The sequence below is a fragment of the Oculina patagonica genome, chromosome 5, assembly GCF_052425735.1.
Source record: "Oculina patagonica isolate OP01 chromosome 5, crgOcupat, whole genome shotgun sequence".
In the NCBI taxonomy this organism is placed as follows: Eukaryota; Metazoa; Cnidaria; class Anthozoa; order Scleractinia; family Oculinidae; genus Oculina; species Oculina patagonica.
In genome coordinates, this window is record NC_135762.1 from 21964809 (window position 1) to 21991107 (window position 26299).

The 26299-nt window shown below is 39.1% G+C and overlaps 1 protein-coding gene across 2 annotated transcripts; it reads left to right on the top strand.

Moving 5' to 3' along the window:
• The first annotated feature begins 218 nt into the window (after positions 1-218).
• LOC144653303 (uncharacterized) lies at positions 219-26280 on the top strand. Of its 2 annotated transcripts, XM_078513276.1 has the most exons (20): positions 219-359; positions 3990-4119; positions 7015-7117; positions 7837-7921; positions 8420-8467; positions 10041-10175; positions 10807-10935; positions 11915-12037; positions 12829-12960; positions 13318-13515; positions 16914-17105; positions 17904-18143; positions 19981-20214; positions 20977-21159; positions 21795-21884; positions 22395-22553; positions 23867-24031; positions 24838-24966; positions 25367-25579; positions 26169-26280. In XM_078513276.1, the coding sequence occupies exons 1-19, from the start codon at positions 296-298 to the stop codon at positions 25576-25578; spliced, it is 2751 nt and encodes a 916-aa protein (XP_078369402.1). In that variant the 5' UTR covers positions 219-295; the 3' UTR covers position 25579; positions 26169-26280. The 2 variants fall into 2 exon arrangements, with proteins under 2 accessions (XP_078369402.1, XP_078369403.1); XM_078513277.1 differs by lacking the exon at positions 10807-10935.
• The last annotated feature ends 19 nt before the right edge of the window (positions 26281-26299 follow it).

Consider the following 26299-nt stretch of genomic DNA (forward strand, 5'->3'; position numbering starts at 1 on the left):
TAGCTTCACCAAGACTAAACACAGCTTGTGTTATTCAGCATAGCAATAATATGAAGTCATTGTTGGTCAGAGATATTAGTATTAGAGGTTTAATACGAGGTGATATTTCGCTGTAATGAAGTTTGTTATTTCACAGCTGTGAAAGCAACGGCTCGTTTCCATGGAAACATGATTGACACGGATTGCCCAGCTGGCAACAAAACGAAAGTCTTCATCATTTGAACTGTATTTTCGGCGATAATCAAGTTCGCAGTGGATCGGTTTTGGATGACTCCATAACGCGAGATTTTATAAAATGGAAAAAATGTTCGTATTACTGCTTTCCCTGTTACTGTTTTGTGGTTCTTCTCAAGGCAAAGGTAAGAGTCAAATGCCGTTTTCCTAGTTTTAATTAAGAGATTTTTAATTTATTGGTAATCGGTAAATAGTAATTTCGCACATGGAACCATTCGACCTATAGAATATTTGGTAAAAACCCAATTTTAGTTTTTCCAACACAAATTAAATTGTCTTGAAATCTGATTATGTTCACGTCACATTACTTAAGTGAGGTAAAGAAGAAAAACACAAATTCGTTAAAAATCCAAAGTCTTCGGTTACGAATGTGATCAATATATTGCTCATTTAGAGGCTGCGAAACACATCTTGATTTCTGTCCGGTGAAAAGAGGTGAATAGAAATCAAATTGAAGTCATATTTTGTGAATAATCGTCTTTTTTCTTTCGGCCTACAATACACACGTATAAGGGCTTACTTTTTTTTCCCAAGGAATATCTGCTTCTTGGGCAAAAGAAGTATTTAAACGTTTAGAAGAGAAACTTGACTCTCGTTTATAGGGTTTGCCTAAGGGTAGAATTATCGGATCTTTGTCGTATTTAACATGGAATCCGCCAGGAACTTCGAGTATTTATTGGATAAAATTATGTACCGAAATTATTTACACATTATTGCAAGCTTTCCTCAAATCTCTTTTTAAAGAAATCTTTTCTAACAACACCAAACATTGAAAATAAATTTCGTAGTTCCACTGAATTCCACTGAATCTGCTGAATCACTTAAAAGACGTGAGATTTTGCCTTTAGCTTGTGAACTTTGAATTTCATTTTTTCGGACTCTGATAAGAAATTGCTGTACCAAAATTATTTACACCTTATTGCAAACTTTTACGTTACTGCTTCAAATATCTTATCAAAATAAATCTTTTCTAACAACACCAAACATCGAAACCAAATTTCAAAGTTCCACTGAGTTCCATTGAATCGCTTAAAGACGATTTTACAAAATGGCTACGCGTGAGATTTCAGTTTTGCCTATAGCTTGTGAACTTTGAAATTCATTTTCTCAGCCTCTGATAAGAAATTGTTCTTCGTGTTATCACGGATAAATACTTACATCTTTACCTTTTACTAAGGGTAGGGAAAAACGCAATAGGATTTATATCATTCTGGTACTCGATTTCTGTCCTTTAATAAATATTTCCCAACTTCTTGGTGGATTCCGTCTTAGTCGTTATTTCCCCAATTTCTGCGATACTATTAATACAAATACAAATAAGTTTTAGTTGAGTTTCTTTCGGATAGAAAAACTGAAACAATTTTAAGGGGACAAGTAGTTAGGGCGCTGGACTTGTAATCCAGAGGTCCCGGGCTTGAAAAACTCTTCCCTGACACTTGATGGATTTGTGTTCGGCGGTCCCCTATTGAATTTCTCCACGCTTTGTAGATAGACAACTGGTCAGCTTCCAAAATATATCATGTCTGTGGGTCCCACAAGCTTTTAGCTTTAAACACAACCGTGTATAAAGATACTTGACTTATCGAAATTCTTTTTCGATCGCCCTAGCGAGTTACCACAGAGCCACTTGGCAAGGCGAATTGAGACTCGAAAAACTTACCGAGAAACAAAAAATATTACTACAAAAGATATCGAAGACATCGCAAGTAAGAGGTTGAACTGAAATCGCACGGTACTGTTAAGAGTTTAAAAGGCCACGTCGGCGAAACTCATCTCCAATACAGTTCTAATTCTAAGAATGCACCATGAATGATAACCTTGATTTGATTTAAGTAATTCAGCTGAAATTGTATACGAACATAAAGACCGCCAAATATTTTTGGAAGGATCTAGGATTTTGTTTAAGAATGCATACGAAATGTACATCTAGCTTCGCGATTATTTCTGCCAAGACTTAGCTAATACCATTAGAGTTAAATTATTATGTTTTTTGGAGAAAAAAGTGTTTTTTGGGAATCATTTTCATTGAAAGAAGTTAAAACCAGTAATACTGATAGAAGATCTAAGTAAGATTTTTCCCTTGAAATCCTAATTGAAATTCTTATTGAGCTAATGTTGCCATGAACCTTTGAACGAGTTATAAAAGAGTTTTGTTGGGATGATTAATCGACAACATTAATTCAACAGTCGAAATTTGCTTCAGTTCGCTTTAAGCTACTGGGAAAGTGCACACAGTCAACAACAACATTTAAAGCAGAAAAAAGCGTCTATTGACTATGCTACAGAAAGTCTGGGTGTCCTACCGTTGTAGAAGGACAATTATCGAAAATTTATTCACTCGGAGATTCTGCGGGAGTTTTTCTGTGTATTTTTGTTTCCGGACCGTGAGCAAAATTACAAAGAGAAACGCGAGCTCATTATTTCAGTTGATCGGATTCTCGTCTATTCGTGGGAAAATGTTTGGTCGGGTGCGATGGCAAATCCTTCATTTGTGTTTTTTATATCGACAAATATTTATCTTTTGAATAAATTTTCAAGCGTTTAATTTTCGCACATCGTTAATGATTCATCGTTAATTTTCACGCAAATCGCCGGAACCATCTAAAAAAAAGGCATTATGGCATTAATATTTTAAAATTTTGTATTTAACTTTTTAATAGTTTTTACGCTGTTGTTTTGACAATCAATACCTTCAAAATCTCCTTCAGTAAAATAAGCGTGAAATAAGTTGTCTTTCCAACAAATTTTAATGACACCTAAGGCTTGTCTTCAAAGATAGGTCTGGGTTCGAGGACTCCAATTTCGTTACCAGAGCCTTTGGTCCTACTCATCAATGGAAACGACGGTCTGGGTTCCAGAAATTCTAGATATAATGTGTTGCGTTCGACAACAATACAGACGAAAAAGTGTTGTAGTCTGAGAGATATACAGTTGAATCCCGATAACTCGAACCCCAATAACTCGAACTCCCGCGCCTTCCCCAGGTCATTTTTTTTACTAATTTTATCTTCGATAACTCGAAGTCCCGATATCTCGAACCTTTTTCGATTTCCGGGCCCCCCCCCCCCCCTTGAAGGTTCGAGTTGTCGGTCATTTGCTGTGTTGGAAATCGTATGTCTCTGCTACTTAATATCAAGATTTGTACCCCGAGTCATTAGAATAAAAGCTCCATCTTTGAAAGCTCATGTCACTTGTGATTACCAGCTCTGGAAACGAAGTTAGACATTCTCTTCCCCATGGCCCTTATTGTTTCTCTTAGCCGGCGAAGCCTAGGCACGAGAAACGAAGGGCTCTGGGGACATAGGAGTTTTGAATTAATTAGAATTTTTTTGGTTGGCTGTCTGAAACAAAGAATTCTTGAACGGAAGTAAAAAAACGCAACGACTCTCTCATACATTCTTTTGAAACATTATGACTGCATACATGAAGGCCGTAAGTCCTAGAATCTAGGACTGGAAATCCTGTGTCTGCAGAGCCCTTTGTTTCTCGTGCCAATAGGAAAAATTAAAAGGGCTATGGGGACGAGAATGCGAAGTTGGACTTCAGACTTAATTGGAGGTTTATATAGCATTTGGGACGCTTACAAAATGTCCCCCCCCCTTCCCCCGATTAAAGGCGCCCCTTTCATAAAGGTAGTAAATACAAAGACTATGTGAGCGTTTTTCCGGAACAAGAGTTTGTGTCCCCTTTAATAAGGGTAGTAACACAAAAAGAGATTCCACAGTACAATTGCATTTTTATTTAATTTTTTTTAGATTACACGATAGTTGTCGAAACCTCGAGTAATGATTTTTCTGGCACTGACGCTCAAATAAAGATCAGAGTTTATGGCACCACAGGAAACATAAATGCAAGGGAAATTAAAGGCAGTTTTGAAACAGGAAGGTAAAAACACCACTTTACTTATTAACAAGTTTTTTAACATTGTAATGTGCAATTGAAAATTTATATTAAAGTGCCTATGAAGTAAAAAACATTTTTGCTCTTTTTGGTAGCTTATTATGTCTACTTTCCGAAAAGCTAAAAAAATAATAATGTCAAAGAGAGAAAAATCGGACTTTTTGCCGCCTAAAGTGCCCTCAGTAAGACAAAACAGTGGGTCCGGAGACTGGACACGAATTTGGCTCGGATGACGTAGTTAGTGGTTCCACGGATCAGTTTACACTTAGATTGTGTTGATATACAGTGAAGTTTACTACTTCAGCTAAGATTGTTGCTGCTTTTTCGTTGATAAATCGAAATCTTGTCCGAAAAGAACGATATGTTGCCATCTACGGACTTGGCAGAGCGTGTTTCTAGCAGAAAAGAATCGCACAACGAAATATCGTGACACTAAATGGACTGAAGTAGTTAGTTGGACCTGTCCAACCACCACAAGCCGATCAAGCGCTCTTTCACACAAGCGCTGGTCGACGAGGACGATCGAAGTTCGGCGAAGCAGATGCAAATGAAAAATTCCCTATAAAAAATGAACAACTAGAATTGTTATTGTTTCCAAAAGCGCGTACATCGACGGGCTTTGATTTTGTGGCTGGTTTCGCAGTGTCGCAATGTGCTTCGGAATTGACACGAGCGCTGCTTGCCGCGCCGGGGTTGCTTGCTTGTCGAATGTGTAAATTCAGGTTACGGTACGCCTATCCCGGTGGTTATTCGGTATTATATCACGATTTGGTGATTTTAATACAAGTAGCGATCAGTTGCTCGCTTTCATTTTGATTGTGTTCTTGTGTGGGAAAGCACAGTGGATTGACATATTTCTCCGAAGCGTGAGAGCACTGAGAGTATACTGAACTGAGTGACATAATTAAACTTGACAACACGGCAAGATAACACTTCTTCAAACTCAAGATTAGCACTTTTTGACTTAAACGAAACCAAAAATTTCCTCTTCAAGAATAAACAGAGCTGTAGTTGTTTCTCTTTATGGTACGTTAGCCCTACGGTATATTTTCAACCGTCTTTATCCGGATACGATAAATCCTGATTACAGTGCGTGTTTATCGGCAAATAATTCCGACGAAGGTAGCCGTAAAATTTGTCCAAGATTTTGCAAGATCTCAGTGTATTGTTTAAAAGTGTATTCGCCATTATTAGAATACTGCCGGAAATTTATAAAGATCCAGCAGACGTGAATGACAACATTCGAAGCGCGCTACTTGAAAATAAACAAGCATTTCTAACTCACTCAAGTCAAATTTACATTCCATATTTTTGCTTCTTTCACAGATGTATTCGTTTGCGTCTGGTGATCGATCGTTTCAATTGTTTGGGAAAGGAAACGACTGCTACCTTACGAATGATAAAACGATCTACTAACCATACAAATTAAATTTTGAGGAACGAAGTCTCATAATAAAAGAATAACACGTATACTGTATCCAGCTGTGTAACATGTTGTAAACTCCTGGCGCGACTGCTAAATCTTTCTTTCGGCTAGTCAGGGCAGAATGATATAGAGACGACCATATCATTTACAGAGATAACTCTTTTAATAAATTTCCTCTTCGCTTCATGACTTTACCGTTTCATTTGTGGCAAGGATGAGCTTGTGCTGAGAACAGGGATCCTTGAACTACCGACGGAACAGAATTCGTTTCTTCTTGCGTTTTCATCAGAACGAATAGCTTTACGATACAGATGGAAATTTCGCTTCCATTTACTCTGCGAAGCTTCACCAAAGGAAATAAGTGTATTTGTTGCAGTTTCGTTTGTGCAATTGCCTTTGTTTGACTCAAAAGCCGAAATATAGCTTTCGCCAGCCCTCTTTGCTCTCTTTGCGCCATAATCCTGGTGTCTTTAGAACCACTAAGTACGTCATTTCCGGTGAAACCCGAGCGTTTGGCCGCGCGCGAAAAGGACCCACTTCAAATTGCGAAATCCAAACTTCGAGGCTCAAAAAATACTAGAAAAAAAGCGCTTTTGATCTCTTAAACACGTATATTCGTGCTTACTATGACATAAACTAGCAAATTGAGCAAAATTATTTTTTACATCATAGGCACTTTAATAATTGCGCTATTTCATTAACGTTAATGAATTATTATTATTATTATTATTACAATGTATTTTTATTATTATTAAAAAATTATTATTATTATTATTATTATTGTCATTATTATCATCATCGATCATCATTATTTATTTATTTAATTTATTCATTTATTCTTTCATTTATTTTTTGTTATTTATTTTTTTACAATACAATACAATACTTTATTTAAAGTGGGAAACATGCTTAGCTTAGAATAGCTAGTTTACAGATGTTCCACTAAAATCTAATTTAATTATTGATCATTACTGAAGCAACTGTTGCCGAATGGTCTTGTCCGTTTAAATCGTCGCTATGTCTTTCGAAGTGGAGGTGGTAATTCCCCCCCCCCCCCTCCCGCGGGGTTACTTTCTCTCGTGGACTATACTGGGATCCTGCGCCCAAAAAGGGTACAGATCAGGCTGGAGCTTTATAAGTGGGTAGGGACTGTACGACTTGACGGACAAAGCAGCTTAAAATGAATATCTCTGATGGCACTGTAATTTAAACAGTAAGGGTGTTTTCATAACAGGAGCTCTCATTGAAATAGGGGGTCTTGTTGTACAGGGGTACTTATTAACGAAAGCACACTTAAAGAAGAGGGCGGCGCTTATTGAACAGAGATCTAGTAATCAATCATTGCGTTAGATTAGCTTAGCTCCTATGAATGTTGACATTGTCATTTAGTAATGTATATTAGGTTCAGGTCTTTTTTCAGTAATCAATGTTTTTATTATTCTCGCTCCTTACAGTACGGACACAATTCACATCTCAGACTATGACATAGGGTACGTAAAAGGAATGGCAGTCTATCGTAACAACGATGGCATTGCGCCGGACTGGAGACTTGACAGGGTCAGTAGCCGATGAGTTAACAATAAGCACCTAAAATAATAATAATAATAATAATAATATAATAATTTTTTTTAAAATTTTAATAATAATAATAATAATAACAACAACTTTATTTCACATAATATTTAGAAAAAGGTAACACCTAATAATAATAATAATAATAGTGTGGACGCGGGCAACATCAGTTTACCTTATTCTTACTAATTTTCGCGAGTACTTAATTTCGCGAAAGTTCGAGAGCCGAATTTCGCGAGTATTATTTTTCGCGTTGCAAGAAAAAATTGAGAAAAAGTGTATTAAATTTCGCGATTTTGTCAGTAATTTATGGAACAGTCGTCAATGATTGGACTAAGTAACTACTGGAAACGTACAAAAGACTGCTCAATGTAACTACAAGAAGCCTGCAAACGAAAACTTTGGAGACTCTACTAAAGAGGTTTTGGCCAATTTACTAGAGCGAAACAGTAATCAGAGGAAGGGTGCTAGTCAAAGACAAAACGGAAAGATATTTTTAAAGGTAGATAGTTGCAGTTCCAAACAATTAAAATTTTGTTCTTATGATATACAATATGGTATTAATTTTCGCGTGTTTAAATTTCGCGCAATGTTTTCTTCGCGCGTACTAAATTTCGCGATAATTTTGAAATCGCGAAAATCGCGAAAATTAGTACTCGCGAAAAAAAGTAAGAATAAGGACTAATAACGTTCTATCATTGTAGATTACCATAAAGATTTCTGGAAAGGTAGACAGCATATTCAATTACAATGCTTGGGTCAGCAAACGATCGTGGAAGGAATTAACCCGTAAGTAATCAGAGTTGTAAAGTTGTGTTCGAATAATTTGAATGTACGTGATTTTTGTATCTATAAAATAACCAAAAGAATTGCACAATACTCGCTCGATCGCTTTATTAGACATGACAACCTACAACTCATCGATTAAAATCGGACCCGCGTACTTTTAAATTCACTACACTTTTCATGGAGTAACCTCTATTTCAAAATTCTCACTTTTTAGTTTTGTTGAAGTCAATTATTCACATCAAATGACCGCTTACTTCCCGCAAACAGGTTGCTTGCTTGTTTGCTTGTTTCTTTACTTTATTTTGTTTGATTGTTTCTTTACTTTGTTTTGTTTGATTGTTTCCTCGCTTGGTTAATTGCTTCGCGGTGTTAAGCAAACGTATAACCTACGATAAATTACAGATCGTTTTTTGTTCTTGTTGTAAGTGTGGACTGTTATTTTTATGGAACTTTTTCAGCTGTAAGTTGCTATTTTTTCTTTATTATTTTTTTCTTCAGTTTCTTGCCCGAGTGGTTATGCTGTGAACAATCAAGGCTACTGTGATGGTAAGTTGTTTTGAAATCATTAAACACATCTTGCGTCCAAAAACGAGCAAAACGTCCAAAAACAAAACGTTTTATCAAACAATATACCAGCCAAGTAAACGACTGGAAACACTTGAATATTTTTCTCACGAGCTTGAGTGAGCGATAGACATGCTTCGTTTTTCCCGCCATAATGTGCACTGCCCATCATTGATTCTAGTAAATTCCCAAAGTTCGTAATACTGCTGACGCGTCCTTAGCCTGCGGTGCAATTACACATATCACAAAAAGTTGATATCCCGGTGGTGTAGACTGTCTGTGAAAATCCTCGATCGCTGCGCATAATTTCACGCGTAATTAACGCGCGCACAGTAAGAAAAAGGCGTTTTTTTCTAAAGGCTTTGCTCGCCAGAGAGAGATGTATCGTTGTTTCCTCGAAACAAGTATGGTTACACAATTTTTTTCTCTAATTCGAGTCTTGCAATCTTCTTCTTTCTATAAAATGAATATAGACCAATTTCTTGTGTCGAAGAATTAATACAGTGGACAACCTCAAGGAAACCGAAAATGTCAAATTGGTTCGAGAAATCGAAGATAAAATTGTACTGTTCTACTGAAGGAAAGTAAACACCTTTTGAAATGGTGGGTGTTAGAAATCGAAGATAAGATTGTACTGTTCTACTGAACGAAAGTAAACAAACTTAAACTTAAAAAAACTTAAACTCAAACTTTTAGGATATTGGCGCTATATAAATATTTTATTATTATTATTATTATTATTATTGTTATGTTCCTTACGTAATGTTTGCTTAAAGTCCTCAGCGCCGGGACCAAACCATGGTCCTGGGGCACTAAAGGGTAGTCAGTTTTTAGCTTGACAACACCCTCCTCAAAATATGCGCTGTACCCAGCAAGGTTATCTTCTGTAGTTCACTGATGCTTATTTGGCCGGGGATTCTTCCAATATAACTCTCTAGTCCCTTTTTGATAGCTCCAAGTGCTCCAATGATAACTGGTATCGTTTCCGTTCTCATGCCCCACATTCGGCCTGTTTCGATTTCCAAGTCCTTATATTTAGATAGTTTTTCAGTGACTTTCACGGATGTGTTTCTGTCTGATGGTACTGCCATGTCAATAAATTTACAGGTTTTCGTTTTGTGATCTTTAATCACTATATCTGGTCTGCGGGCTGTTATTTTCCTGTCTGTGTGTATGGGCATGTCCCATAATATTGTGACATCCTCATATTATCCTCATATCATCTTATTGTTATTATTATTATTATTATTATTATTATTATTATTATTATTATTATTATTATTAACACCTTTTGAAATGGAGGGTGTGAGAAATCGAGATTCCTTGAGTAATCACCGAAAACGTGAGCTTAGCCAGTACTCGTGAAAAAATAATTGTGTTCTTAAAAACACCACATGCTGGGAACAAGTGAAATCAGCGTAGATATAAAACTCTGCCCCCTTCCGCCCAAAGCTAATCGCCTGCCTGTTTAGTTGACAACGTATCATCTTGGGGGAGTAAAAAAGAACTTGATATTCTTGATTCAAGAATGATTTTTTTCTTTTTTTGGTTTAAGTGGCCGATGTAAATGAATGCCTCAACCCATCATCCTGCATCTCTCCAGCCACGTGCACAAATACCCAGGGCTCATACTACTGTTCGTGTCCCAACGGTTACGTCTTCAAGACAGGATCAAGGAAAGAGTGTAAAGGTATTGCTTTGTCAGTCAACTTTGTTCCCAGGGTCTCTCTTCTTTCCAGAAAAGGTTGTTTGTCAACCAACAATAAGTATGTAACACCTACTTTTTAGTTAGTACTGATTTTGAATGGACTATAATTTTACATTATGGAAATCTCTCTGGGAGGCACGGTGGCCTATAGTCCAGTCCCTGAACTCTCTCTTTCGCTCGCCCTTTATAGGGGTTGAACCCATAAATGGCGCGCGGAAGGGAGAGTTCAGGGACTGGACTAGGTGGCCTAGAGATTAGTGCGCTGGACTCGGGATCGAGCGGTCCGGTTTGAGCCCTGGCCGGGGTACGCGGATTTGTTCTTAGGAAGACCAGGTAAATAATTGAGCAACCGGTGAATTTAAGCTGGAGGTAACCCTGCGTTAGACCAGCATCCCATAGCTTCATTCCACTAAAACCGGGATAAGCTCCGGCCTGATAAGGCACTAGGTTCGTAAACAGACTTCACCTACATTTCAAAAAGTGATGGCTGTTCAAAAATCTGTTTAAAGCCATAACAAAGCCCCTTTTAACGCGTTATCGATGTCGTGCTGTGTTAAGTAGCTTTGCTACGTACATTATGTAATGCTTAGAGGCTGAATTCTCTTTGTTTAAGATGTGGATGAGTGCCTGACTGCCGGCAGATGCGCCTCTCCAACTACTTGCAAAAATACCCCAGGCTCATTCTATTGCGAATGTCCCAGCGGTTACACCAAGAAAGCAGGAACGGCGGACCAGTGTGAAGGTACTGTTCAAATCGCGCCCAAAATCCACCGAACTTATACCACTTCGTACAAGTTTTAAAGGGACACTGTCAAGGGGATTTTTCTGCTTTTCAGTAAAAAGTACTAAAATTGGCAAAGTTTTTTGCTCGTACACGAAATGCATTTAGAACATCAAGGTGGAGATATAAAGCAAATTGTGTTGAAGAAAGTTGGGAGGCGCTGTAATTTTTTTAGTTGTTTTCCGGGCCACAAAGGCATAACTTAAAAAAATCAACCTGACTTTTTCAAGTTGAAAACAAAAGTTCGTGATGAAATCACATAAATATGACAAGTTTGTAGCTTCAGTACACTGGCATAGTGACTTTAAACAAACCTAGATCACTATTCGTAGATTTTCATAGTCATTGAGCTCTTAAAGTTTTGAAGTGAAGCTCGTGACAAAGTCCCTTTAAATGGATTATGAGCGAGATAAAACATGTCCTGAAGGTGTAAACAACAAGTTTGGTCATTCTTAACGATACAAATTGCCATTTGAAAAACCAAGTAGCAACGTAACTATCCCCCCCCCCCCCCTCCACTCCTAATGATATTAAAAAAACAAACATTTATGTTCTGCTTATAGGAACTACTGGTATACTGGCTACAAAAAAGAGTGAAGAGTTGTATTCTTATATCTAGGGAAGGGAGGGGGCGGAGGTGAGCTCATGTACGGAACGAATTTCTGTTAGCAACCGAACCGAACCTAAACTTACCTAGTAACCAAACCGAACCGAACCGAACCGAACCGAATTTAACCGAACCTATGTCACCTACTAAACCTGACCTACGCGAACCTAACCAAGCCGAGCCGAACCGAACCGAACCTAACTAACCAGACCGAACCTTAACAAACCTAACATAACCTCTGGTACCAGAAGAGGTGATAAGCTTATGCTGGTACAGATTTAAGAGAGAGCTAAGTAAAAATTAAAAACTTATTCTGTTTCCATGTCCTTTCAGACATCGATGAATGTGCAAACAATCCTTGCGACCACATCAAGTCGACATGTGAAAACACGGCCGGCGATTACAAGTGTAACTGCAAAACCGGTTACACAAATATGGATGCCCACACTTGTATAAGTAAGTTAACTTGACTGTAATAAGAGAGTATTTTTCTCGGTAATAACACTAGCCTGCCATTTCATTTCTGAGAGGAGGGATGTTAAAAAAATTACCACAATAATGATTTCTGTTCAGAAAGAGCGAGAAAAAATTGTGCGCAACAAACCAAAGAAAAAACATCGAACAATGCCTCTTTCACTTAGGGCGCGTTTTTTTATTCACAATTCTGGAATGAAAATGTCCAGAATGTGAAATGTGCACATTTTTCTATTCCGCTTTCCTATTCCGGAATGGACAGAACGCCATTCCATTCCATTCCAAACGTCATTTCATTCCACTCCCAGGGACAGAATGAACAGAATGTTGCGAATGAAAACCAAGATGGCGGACGACATAGCCCGTGTTTTGAGGGGTCTCTTCTCTCCTTTGTGAATAGCACTACCACAATAATCGACAAATACATAACAGACTCCATATTTTTTTTCCTCCTCTTTATTAAGTAGAAAAATTGCTGCGATAATGGTTGCAATGGCAGCCTTTTCGCCGGCCGCCATATTTGTTACGCGATGTTTACTCGTGAACGTTTTTTAATGCAGACAATCCGAATTATTCCTTGCATTCTGTACCAACCATTCTTATTCCAGAATTGTGGGTAAAAAACGCGCCCTTAGAGAAGGAAAATGAGATGAGAATCATTCCTTGTAGAATCTGAAATAAAATCTGGCTGCAGCCGTACAAAAGATGACCAAAGTGGCATAAATACTAATTATCTATAATTAACAAATTGTTTGTCGTTCTCTCGTTATCAGATGCAAATGAGTGTAGCATGGGGACAGCCAGTTGTAACACGACCTCCTCAGAGTGCGTGGATACAGAAGGAAACTATTATTGCCGTTGTAAACCAGGTTTTACTCAGGGAGTAAATAACAAAATCTGTGATGGTACGTAAGCTAAAGCTTGCTTCTATCGCATGTAACCGAAAATTAAATTGCGACTGATAAAATCAGCTGTAAATGGAGACGTAATTCACGTAGACTGTGTTAAATTGTCGCGTCAGCAAAAAGTTGTAAGGGTGGCATGTTGCTTAGTAACTGTACTGAGAAGTGCGTGCCCAATCAGTTCTTCGATAAATGAATTTGGCCCTAAATTTTGGACGAGATACTGTGTCTGAAACGTTTTAGGCACGTGCAACACTGACTACATGGTTAAACTCTCTCGACATAACGAAATGAATCCCGAACAAGTCTTATAGCCATGAAACAAACATGACAGGACTTTGACTTTTTATTATTAAACAGCCATCAACTGCGGCCCCCTGAATGTCCCCGCTGGTAGCACTTTGGAACCGGCACGATGCACACAAGCAAATGCTAATATCTATGGAGACAAGTGCGTCATGAAATGTAAAGATGGCTACGTCATTGACGACATTAATAATGGCATTCTTACCTGTGGGAGCAGTGGCATTTGGGAAGGAAATGTAGGCGTATGTAGTCGTAAGTAGACGCTTATTTGTTATTCAGAATACGAGGCGCCAAAACCTCAAAGGTAAAAATTAATTTGGAAAACTGGTGCATTGGATAATGTATTTTTATAGATTTGATTGGCTTAGCGGTCATAAGATATCAGCTTTTATAAGAAGAAATTAGCCATGGTATATTGCAATTCCTGAGTTTTGATTGGTTGACAGTCAGTGGTGTATAAGTCCATATACCATGGTCCAACAAAATGGTAGATGTACGCGTCAACGACGCGTTCACCTACAATATATGGTAATTTATGGTAGGTGTACGCGCTTGTTGGATATGAGATAGTTATAGCCAACTCGCGCTACGCGCCTCGTTCGTTATATGCCATCTCATATCCAACGCGCGCTGATGGAATAATTGTTTCTTTTACCATGACTACAAACGTGGTCGACAAAAAATCATCTCGCAGTCTTTTTTACAAGCTAAAATTAGCAGATTTATCGATATTCCGTGGTTGTTTTAATAAAAACAATTATTCCACTCGCGCTTGTGGATATGGGATTATTATAGAGAGCACCTCGTTGGCTGTGTACCATTTTATATCTAACACGCGCTCGTGAAATAGTTGTAAATTATTATTTTGGTCACTACCTCTGATCTCATTGGCCGAGAGCACACAGCTAATTCGCTTTGACATCAAAGTAAGTAAGTATTGGACTGCCTTTGGTTTAACAAACATTTGCCACGCTACAAATGATCCTTTCCTTGTCTGCTATGGTGTTAAGGAGGCTCGATTTAGATTTTTTAGACCTAGGGTGGTCGTTTTGAAAATGAAAATTATTTAGGAAGCCAATGTTCGATTTTTGCCAAAATACACCATAATGATCAAATATGATCAAAGTTTAATTTTTTACTGGTCACTTAGTCACAAAGGTTACCATAGCAACGATTGCTGTTTCCTTTCGTTTTTAAACAAGCCTAATTTTCTCGAAATCTAGATTGACTTTTGGTATTTCTTTTTTGATATGTTAAAGACTAGTAGTAATCAGCGATTAGGGGAATGCGTTCGAGTAAGGCTTGAAAGGAGGGGTAGTTTTTGGTGTTGACTGGGATTTCCCCTTTTTCTTGTACAATTTGTTGATGATGGGACAAAAGAGGAAGGTGAAATGTTTGTAAGAATAATTTAACAACATTGATGGCGAATAAACTGTGAACAATAACTTTATTAATTCTAAGAATGAATGTGTGTTATGTGTAACACACAAGTATGAAAGTAACGACACAGTTCAAAGTTCAAACTTAAACTCAGCAGTTCCATACAGTTGGCGTGAAACGACCTAAAAAAACAGTCTCCACTCCCACCATCATCATAAGGCATTAAACCTATTAATGAAAGTCTCTCATTAAGAGATACCCAAGGCAAATTACAACTTTCATTTGCAGGAAGCATGCCTCCTTTTAAATTTGAACTTTGGAAAATATGACCAAAAGCGCTATTGTGACTGAAGTCAGACTTTGTTTGAAGCATGTCAATTGATAACTCTTTCTGTTTACCAGTGCAATACTTGTATCTTTTTTTCTCTTTCTGTTTGTTTATGAAAAAAAAACATATTTACTGTAAAAATGTTCAGAGTTACACAAAATAAACCATTTCTTGTAATTGCTACAAAAATTTCTAATAAGTGAGGAGCTTGGGAAATTATGTTTCAGTAGTTTTTTAAGTCTACTTCTGTATTTCTTTCTTCTGAGCAATTTAGTAACTCTACGAACAGAAATTCGAGATGGTTCTCTGTCTCGTTTCCTGTTGCTTTTTGCTTTTTTCACAGCCTGAGATTTCTCAGCAATTGTAGAGATCATAGCAACAGAACAACTCATATCGCCATTCTTTCCAGCTACAACACGGACATCTCTTTCATATCTCTTTATAACCTTACTATCATAATTATTGTGGGTATCATTTATCGAAGTCTGGACAGAACTCTGTGCACGACGCGATTTGGTCACGTTATACAAAAGAATGCTTCCGGTGCCGCATTTACTCGACTGAACAATGGTTCGGTTGAATTCGATCGCTTCATCTGACTGAACAATGGTTCGGTTGTATTCGATCGCTTCATCTGCTCTAGCTCTGATGTCGTCTACACCGTGCAAATGTTTAACGCAAATGCGAGCCTCATCACTCGATAACGCCGTGTTCTGATCACAAGTAATGATCAAGTGGCTCAACAGCCGCCGAGCTACATAACTCGGAAAGTTTGTTATTTGATCACAAGCCATGATCAAGTGGCACAATGGCCGCTGAGCTATACAACTCAGAACATTTGCTATTTCACCACAAGCAGCGGTCAGTTTTGGTCGCAGTTCAGCAACCAACTTGAGACGACAGAAGAGGCGATTCTTGTACGAGAACGAAAATAAACAGTTTTGCTAAGTACACAATCTAGTGACCAAACGAAATGTTCTAGCGAATTCGTGAAGCACGCGTGCAGAACAGCGACAAAAGACGACAAAAGGAACGATTCAATGCGAAAACGACACTAAAATATCGTCGCACCAGTTTCGCGGCCGAGACCTGCAAAAATCAACCGGGGCGGCCAATTTGGAGTCCATACACCTGCGCGCGCATTACGGCTCGATTCATTCCGCATAACAGTGCACAGGCCTACCAACTCAAAAGACACAGGACACAAAACAGAATTAGGCTTGCGCTCTCCTTCGTCGAACGCAATTAGTAGATTAACTAACTGTTGACAGAATTTTAGAAAAATATGTAAGAGCGTTTTCAAGTTAATCAAGAATGAAATTTTCAGAAAAATTCCGTTTTAATGTAAAATAGGTGCTTTTAAATTGTTTCGTAGTATTTGAACGCAATTATTCAAAATAATATATAAATACTTACACCATCAAAGACCATTAACTAAAAGCGAGAGAGTTTTTGCTTTAATTTGTTAAAATATATCGACTGCCAATGTAGGAAACTACAAGAAGTTACAAAAAAATTTCATTCTTGATTAACTCTAAAACGCTCTTACAGATTTTTCTGAAATTTTGTCTACAAGTAGTCAATCCACTGTACTTTAACATATCAAAAAATAAATACCAATTGTCAATCTAGATTTTGAGAAAATCAAGCTTGTTTGAAAACAAAAGAAAACGACAATCGTTGCTATGGTAACCTTTGTGATAAAGTGACCCGTAAAAAATTTACTTTGATCATATTTGATCATTATGGTGTATTTTGGCAAAAATCGAACATTGGCTTCCTAAATAATTTTTATTTTCAAAACAACCACCCTAGAGCTAAAAAAACTACATCGAGCCTCCTTAAACAGCCTCGCCCTAGTGCGCGCTCTCCGTTTAAAGCAGCTAGCACACTGGAGACGAGGTAAGATGTTTAATGCTTTCAATGTGTTGTTTCTCAACAGCTGTCGCATGTCCAGCCCTGTCCTCCATTCCAAATGGAAACATATACCCTTTGACGTGTTCGTCAAGTGGAGCGAAATACACTGAGTCCTGTTCATACAGCTGTGTCAGCGGTTACATAATCGTGGGTAATGGAAAAAGAACTTGCCTAGCGGACGGGACCTGGGACGGAGCTGCACCAACTTGCACAAAACGTAAAGAGTAGTTTTTTTTTCATGTGACTTGTAATAAAGGGCTGCATCTGATCAGTGAGTCATACATAGCCCTGGCCACGCACAAACGCAATGTTAAGAGAAATGCTTCCTTAAGAGAATGCCGAGTCATAGTATTAGCCAAGTACAGTCAAATCTGCATTATAAGGCAGCTTTTATTTAGCGGTTTGTTGTCAAGGTCCCGGAAATACGACCTGCCAATTTTTGCAATCTTAACATTCATTTATCGATGGGGCACTTATAGCTATTGAACGCACTCGGCCACATTTTACAAAGTCCTGACTGAAACATTTTGTTGTTTATGACCTGTATTCAACGGTCACTTTGAATTATAGCAACCGTTAGAACGGAGTACAAGTATTGCGAGATTGAGTATGAATACGACGTTTCGAATCTAGTGCTAATGCTTTTGATTATCACTTTTCACACCAATCCTGTACCGATAGTCTCCTATTTAACTGGTCAGCAGCAGGGAGGAGTAAGGGCTTGGAATGCAACTGGGTTGAAATTCGAATGTCGTATTCTAACTCGATCTCGTACTTGCACTGCTACATAAAGGTCTCTAAAAAACGCTTGTTCAAGTTAACTGAAATCAAATCGGCTGTAATTTGATTTCACCAAACGTTTTACGGGACGTTTACTGACTATCTGAAAGCACGTGAGCTGCGACAGGTCTTTTTGATGAACTTTTCTGAGACCCATGTTCAAAAACCCATACGTTAGGTGACTGCTAATTTAGGTTTGAACGGATCATTAATATCGTTTACATTTTGTTTCCAGTTGTGGTCAGGCCGTGGATTCGCTGTCCAGATAACATATACCAAGATTTAGCGCCAGGTAAAAGTACTGCTGTGGTCAGCGATGTGTGGAAGGAACCCACATCAAACGTGCAACAGATCACAGTCAACCCACCTGAGATCTCCTCTAGTTACCAGTTCCCTGCAGGTCAAACGAAGGTGGAGTGGACAGCAAGTAATTCGCAAGGATCGGAAAGCTGCGCGATCTACGTCATCATCAGTGGTAAATATGCTTTTTATGATATCGATTTAAAAAAGATGTTAGGGTGATTCGATTGGCCAATTTGAACTTTAGGCGTTTTATTTGGAACACTGGTTAGGATATACCTTTGTCATACGTAAATATACACCTTTCTTTGCTGGTTTTTATTTGTTGTTTTTTTTGTTTGCTTGTGTACTAGCTAACTTAGTCTAGCGCATGATAAGAATAAGAGGTCACAATTGACACTGATACTGGCAACACTAACACTGATATCTAGTACCTGGGTGGAAAAAACTTGTCTGTGTACTGAGAGCAGCCCCCCGCACCCCGCACCCCCGCCCCCCTCCCTCCCCCTCCCTATCCCTCTCTTTCTTCTCTTCTTGAACACAGACTAAGAAAGACACGTGGATGTAGAGTGTCCTGTGACACGGCGGATTTTAGCCGTATTTTATTACGTTTGCCAAATACTCGCTACGAAACTTGATGCTGGCGAAGGAATTTCTTCTATTGATCTCAATGACAAGACCACAACTTCATTAGAAACAATATGTTTCCCGGGGGTTTTCCCGGGCGTTCTAATTAAAAGTTACAAACAAACGAGTTAAACTTAAAAATTGTACAGCCTAACAGTTTTTCAAACACCCATATCGCAATCTGTTCTAATCTCATTCAATTTTTACCCATCCGTACCTTCTTTTGTAGTTGATGTGTTATTGAAATGTTCCTTCACTGTTTTAGGTGGTTTTTTCTACATTTCTCTTAATTTGGTGCCATTTCTTTACGTCTAAAGTGCTTACAAGTGTATCAGATCGACTGCCGCAGTTGCTCAAGTAGAGTAAATTTGTTCACTGAAACGTTAAGTATAGAAGTCGCAAGCATACATATTTCTCCCCTGCCGGGGGACTTAATAAGGCACATAACGGTTTCCAGCACTTTCCTGCTCTTACACTTTGATGTTTCAGTACTACAAATACTTATCGGTTGCTGCTGCAATTATAAATCAAATAAATGTCCAATCATTGCTGAACAAGTTGTGGTCATTTTTATTACGTCAATTAAAATCAAGGGTGTATTTACTAGGTTATACCGTTGCTATGATAACTTGTAATGACACAAAAATAGTCATATCTTGTTCTCCGAATGGAGGCGTGGGTTCGAATCCCACTTCTGACACCATGTTACGCATTCTCGTCCCCATAGCCTTTTCGTTTCTCTTAGCCGGCTTGGCACGAGAAAACGGAGGGCTCTGGGGACATAGGATTTTTGAGTTATTTCGAATTTTTTTGATTGGCTGTTTGGAACAAAGAATTCCTAAACGGAAGTCGAAAACGTAACGGCTCTCTCATACATTCTTATGAAACGTCATGACTGCATACATGAAGACCGGAAGTCCTAGAATCTAGGTTTGGAAATTCTGTGTCCCCAGAGCCCTTCGTTTTCTCGTGCCAAGGCTCAGCCGGCTAAGAGAAACGAAAGGGCTATGGGGACGAGAATGCATGTTACGATCAACGTAAAGACGCCAAGGCCAAGCAAACACAAAATCTTTTAATGGCTGACGGACAAGACCACGCGAGACACGAGGCGTGGTTACAAAGCAACCCTAGTCACATGCAAAACTTAAATATGTAAACTTATTCAGTATCACAACAAAAACTGTTTCGTCAACAGAGAGTATTGATTCGTCAAAGTTAAATTGCTGAAAAATGCAAAAAACTGTTCTGAGCCACCTTAACCATTATAGTCTGCAATAAATTGAAGCAGTGTCGGGCTAGCGCGTAAAATTGGGCCAACATTAACTTTTTCCTTACAATGGTTACAATGCTTTGAATACATACAATTTAATCTCTTTTTTCTTCAGACAAGGAGTCTCCCAAAATTGCAAACTGTCCACAAGATATCTTCGAAACTACAGACAATGCCAAGGCGGTGACCTGGGTCGAGCCAACGTACAGTGACAATGTTAAGGTCGAGTCAGTGGATAAGACATTCAACAGTGGTGATACTTTTCAACTGGGTTCTACTAACGTAAAATACGAAGTCTATGACGCAGCGGGAAATAGCGATACCTGTCAGTTTGTGGTGACACTCAAGCGTAAGTTATGCGTAGTTTTTCTTTTCTAAACTCCATCAGATACCTCGTTTCCTGTCTTCTGTGTCTTTGGTCCAGACTGACCGCAACTGACAAAAAGAGATCGGCGGTCGAAAATATTACATGCAAGGGACGAGTCCATTACCTGGAGCGTGCAACTTCCGTAAATTCGTGCAACGCCAGCGTTTTCACAAATAGAGTTATTTTTAGCTAAGCTTTCCCCGCGAAAATTACTTCTTGCGATAAAGTCGGCTACTATTTTGCGAGTAAATACTGAAATCATCACTTGAAATGCTATCAGAACACTCCGAAAAAATTTCCCCGCATGTATCCGCAATGTTAACTTCCCAAGTGGACGAGGTACTGTAGTTACGTATCAACGGTCTATTACGAAATCGCTTGTGATTGGCTATTCGAAACCAATTCGTGGGAAAATCTTAAATAAAAATAATTTTACTTGTGAAAACGCCGTTTCACGGACGCAGTATGAGTAATGGGCTCCTGGTAAGAACATTTTAAGAGACAAATATTTATTTTATTTGACGACTCGTGTTCTAATTGTAAAATATGTACTGCTGGTATTAAAAGGTCTGCCTGTTTCGTCGAAAAATTAAGTTGTGAATCCCGTGAAAGTCGAAAGATCAGGAAAGCTTTTTAACATTTCTTTCAAGTTGTGATACGTTTCAACATTTTGCCTGATCGGGGTCGTTTTTTAAGCTATGGCACCTTTGAGAGTGGAAGACTTAAGAACTCAATATTTTGCAGGACCGGCATGTCATGATCCTGATGGCCCGCTCGATGGTACCAAGTCCTGCAGTAGTTTTGGTGGCAACAATTTCTGCTCGGTCACGTGTCCCAGTGGAAGCGTGGTGTATAACGCGACAGCCATGTTCTGGCAATGTAACAGTGGAGTTTGGCAACCATCTGAAGTCATACCTGATTGTGTTGGTAAGATAAGAGCAAAGTTCTCCTAAATGAAACCATGCATTGAGAATTAGGTGGAAAAACCAGAGCGCCCTGGTACAATATATACTAGTCTTATAACATAACGCAGTACAACAAGAGATTATTATTTCGGATCAGATGATCAACAAAGGACGCGGACAATCTAGTAAACCAACAGAAACTCGAAGCAAGTACATGTAGCCGGCACGAAGCGCGGGAAAACGTGCACAAGCGAGTCAAAATTGGTTTTGGTTTTACTTCTGATTGGTTGAAAGGTTGCGCGAGTTTTTTAAACCAATCACTAAGCGTAGTAATACAAACCAAAGTAAATGCTTATTACTTTCGACACTCGAGTGAAAACCGCTCTAAATGTTACAGCAATAAGCAAGGTATACTATATAGGCTCTAGAAGAAAATGGTTTTATTGTAGTTTTGTAAAGAGCAGTTTTCAATTGAGTAACCTAAAACCAAAACCAAAGTAAGAACAAAACACGATGACCTTGAACAGGGGTACAGCGCATTAGCAATTTGGGAGGAAAAGAAGAAAAAGGAATTTATTTCTGGATGAAAAAGGTATATCTGGAGGCGTAAGAAGAATTTTACGGTATGACTTAAAACTGTTGTTGTGTTATTTCCAGTGTCCGCGAAGAAAGACCCAAACGTGCCATGTGAAGAGGGCCGAATTGAGTTGTCAGTGCTTGGCTTTTTGGGGAACGAACTACACTGTAGTAAGTTGAGGGTAGTCAGTAATAAGTCAGACTTACTTTTGACTTACCTAGTCACTGAAATGTTGCATAACGTAACATAACATAACATAATAATAGACATGAAAAAATTACTCGATTCTGATTGGCTAAGAGCAGTGCAGTTCAGTTGTAACAGCAGTGCAAAAAGTGTAACACCAATGCAAATTACACAGAGCCCTCTCAAAATTGCTATAAATTGGAGTGTCAGGCAAAAAAGGGGAATAACAAGACCAAGGGTCATCTATCTGACGTAAAAACGTCCCATTTTATGATCGCATCAAAAAGCATACTTTAAGAAAAAGTAGCATATTTTTTCAAACACGAGCATAATTTTGAGCATAATTTGGAAAAAAAATTGGGCACTGCTAGCAGCATAATATGCTAGTTTTACGTTCGATAAGAACCTAAGCCTCTATCTCGGTTAAATCGTTTGTCTGTAAGTATTTTTTACAAATTGTGGGTAATGGCTTTCTTTCTTGTAACAATCCACAGCTAAATGTCCCAAGGGCATGTACAAATCCTCAACAACTCATTGCAGCCCTTGCCCCGCGGGAACGTATAACGACCAACAAGGACAGTTACAATGTTCTCAAAGATGTGCCTCGGGACTTTCGACATTACCAGGAGCAAAATCCGCCGCTGACTGCAGGCGTAAGTGACAACAATAATTTAAGTCTGGAAACGAGACTGCTGTTGCACTACATGCGTGGCTATGCACATACGTGGCTTTGATTGACATAGAAGCCTGTTAAAAGCAAATCAATTGAATGCAAAAATAAACGGTGAGGGTAAAAGACGGAATGAGTTTGCGGAATGGCATGTGGCATGACTTGTGGAATGGCTTAATTATGCGGAATGTAATTTTCGCGGAATGACTCAATGACATAAGGGACGGACCATTATTTTTTTGGAGGGGGGGATGAAAAATACTGAAAAAAATTGTTTGCAGGGCCTGGAAAGACAAAATAAATTGTTTGCAAACACGATATGTATAACAAAAATTAGTAAGAATTTCGAAAAAAAATGTTTGCAGAGGTGCATAAACTAAAAAAAAAAGTTTGCAGAGGAAAATTTTTCATCCCCCCCCCCCTCTAAGAAAATAATGGTCCGTCCCTAAGTTATACTGAAGAGCGCGCCAGCTTTTCAAGAGAAGCCGCCTTGTTAAATACGGCGGGCTCAAACCATCAAGGGGGAAACTTCCATTGAACATCGTTGTGAAGATCATTCGACCGTTCAAATCACCGATTCCGCAAGTCATGCCACATGCCATTCTGCAAACTCATTCCGCCTTTTACCCTCACCAAAAAATAAACGTTTCTCCCCCCACGCCTGCATGCATTTTTCTACTACGGCCCATTTATTATTTTGAATTATCTTTCAGTCTAAAACGACAATAAGTTTTAATACTTCCCTTGGTGAGATGCTATCTAGTCCTTCGCAGATTATATTCCCCCACCCCCACCCCGTCCACTTCCCTCGTTTTTTGGTCGTTCGTAATAGTACACCACTACCCACTTATAGCCCGGATGGAAAAGGGCATTGTAAAACAGCCTCGTTCCCAGGGCTTTTCCCTTGGTAATTGGAAGGGGCGCCCCTCCCAACGTATCGAGGGAAAAGTCCTGAGAACAAGGTTGACTGTGAAAGTGAATTGTCTTGTCCCTACCAGGGCTCGAACATTAAATTTTTTCCTTTGTTGTAAATCCTTGTTTGTGAATATAAAGCAAAGTGCTTCCGCAGGCTTGGTGCTTTCTCGTGAATAAAATAATCAGTTTGTAAAAATATAAACTGTCGTGTATTGTGGCGGACAACTGCAGCATTTAGCTGTAATAATCATTCAGTGTAGTTTTTAAAAGGTAAGGTACGTAACCAAATCTAGGAAATAAACACTTAAAATATTTGAGTTAATAAATATTTTAAATTTTCAGCTTGTGGTAAACTTCTCACAAATAACTATTTCATTCTAGCGGTATGCCCCGCCGGCAGGTACTCTGCGGATGGTCTGGGACCAAATTGTCTGGACTGCCCACGTGACACGTATCAGGACCAAGCTATGAAGACAAGTTGTATTTCATGTCCAAGTGGCACTTTTACTCTCGCCTCGGGGTCAAATTCAAAGGACAAGTGCGGATGTAAGTGATTTATGTTAACGTCAACAGTCAAACCCATGATCACAACCATTTCACTATGCAAACTCGATTTGCATCTGACTCGTCCCCAGTCGTCTCTTATGCGAAAATTGCTATAGTAATTAATACCCTGGGGATTATGCAAATGACACACAAGAGGTAATATGGCTCCACCCCATCACTCTACTCGAGGCCGCGAAAGTGGAGTGTTTGGCTACCCACCCTCTCCTCCCAATCGAGTAAGTCGGGTTGACCCCTCAGCTCCTATCCTCGCCTGGTCTTGCTGGACAGAGCGATTCTCCATATTTTATTACCATATCATCAATAACAATACCTAGGGTAGAATATTACACTATTCGAAAATTTGCGTCAATTTTATTACGCGCAGGTTTTGTTCTCGTTGTTAAAATGCTTCGTTATATTCCTATAATAAGGTAAAAATAATTAAGTATAAAAATAAGCGAAAATAAGCCACGACGTTTCGAACTCATCTTGAGTTCATTATCAAGTAGATATGAGTAAAATAACGGTCGAGTTAAGTTTAAATGTAAATAGAGGTGATAGAGTATATTAGAATATTTTAAAAGCAGTGTTTCGCGGTCAATAGCGTTCACAGTGTTAGTGCGTGCGGTATTTAATTAGGTAAATACTTTCGCACGTATCGAGTCCGCCTGCGTGTTTAGTGCTGGTTTTCTCTCGCGAATTAAAAGCATTTCGTTCACTAAACTAGTTTTCGTTCACTAAAATAGCCCAAAAAATAGTTTCTTGTTTCTATTATTTCATTCGCGATTGTTTTTGTTTATTTACAGCGAAGCCAGTGGTGACCGTGGCTCCTCTTGAGTCTACTATTAAAGAGAAGGAAAGCGTGTCTGTAAATTGTTACGCAACTGGAACACCAACTCCCACTTACAAATGGACATTTTTGCGGGATATACCAGGTGAGTAGCCTCCCTCGCAGCCGTTGTTTGGCTCGTCACGCAACACTTGGGTAAAAGCGTTGCGTGACGAGCCAAATGGACACTACCAGGTAAGCGACGACCCTTGTTCACTTCTTATTGGCCAATTACAACTGGCCTTCTCTTGCTGACCAATAGCGAGCGCAGGCTATGTTAGCGACATCAGAGAAAGAACAAATTACGCTTCAAGCGCCCGTGCAACTCAAGGACTTGAAAAGAAACTCAGGAAAGTCCAGAGCATCAAGGCTTGTAAGAGATTTGAACCCATTCCCCTTGCGACGCGTGAAGCACGCGAGCTCAACAATAAGGCGAAGTGGTGATCAAGATATTTTATTATCCTTAATTTTAATAGATTACTAATGAATGTTCACTGAAATTTTAGCTGACTTCCTTGGACAAATGTCTCAAAAAGACCTGACGCTCCCGAGTGGTGATGTGATTGGTGCACAGCTTACCATCACAGGCGCTACGTACGAGAACACCGGGCAATACGAGTGTTCCGTCACTAACACGCACGGCAGCGCCATGGCCTTTGCAAAGATTACCGTCGAGAAGGTCATTGATGTCGGTGGCTCTGGCGACCAGTCACTTTAAGGTAAAATTTTATTGGTCAGTTGGAGACCCGGGGGTGTACTCTCCGGGAATCTCTGTGAGGCGTGCAGCACAATTCCTAAAACCCTCAACTTCGTCCCCAGGGCTTTTCCCTTGGTCAAATTACAGAAGGAAACGCCCTGGGAACGAGGTTGTGAAGCTCTTACTCTATTTCAGACCAAAATATGAAATTTAAGAGGCACTTCTCAACAGATGAAAAATAACAATAATAGACTGTTCCATGAGTTATTTTAGTCTGCAAGTAATCTTTCTTTTCCTAGCGTGTGGAGGACAGCGTGCGACGGGAATAGATGAATGCGGGGCTTCACAGATAGAACGGCGTTCTACGGATCGTAGCGGTAGTAATAGAAGGCAGGGTGTGAGAAGATTCCTCCCTCGCGCCATTCCCCCTCGTTTTACCTTCATTTGCATAACTATAACTTTTCCGGACGAGCGGAGAATTTGAGAAAATTGACAACAGTATTTAGCCAAACCAGTTCGTTTAGCGAGATCTTACAGAACTGCCTTCAATAGAGCGATGTTACCCTTTCAAACACTTCAATAATCTAAATGTTTCGATATTTTACTTACAGAAGTCCACAGACGTGCAGTAGTGGTTAGAACTGGAGACGATTGCTAATGAGCAATACACGGAGATAAAAGTAAAGGTTGTAACTAAGACAATAAACGCGATTTGCTATCGAAGTGTTATCTGTGTGTTATG

Bases quoted from the DNA above. Each gene is read 5' to 3' on its own strand.
- LOC144653303 (XM_078513276.1), top strand. From the start codon at position 296: ATGGAAAAAATGTTCGTATTACTGCTTTCCCTGTTACTGTTTTGTGGT. The intron at 13,516-16,913 runs GTAAGTAGACGC...GTTTCTCAACAG, and splicing joins AAATGTAGGCGTATGTAGTC to CTGTCGCATGTCCAGCCCTG. The intron at 18,144-19,980 runs GTAAATATGCTT...TTTTTTCTTCAG, and splicing joins GATCTACGTCATCATCAGTG to ACAAGGAGTCTCCCAAAATT.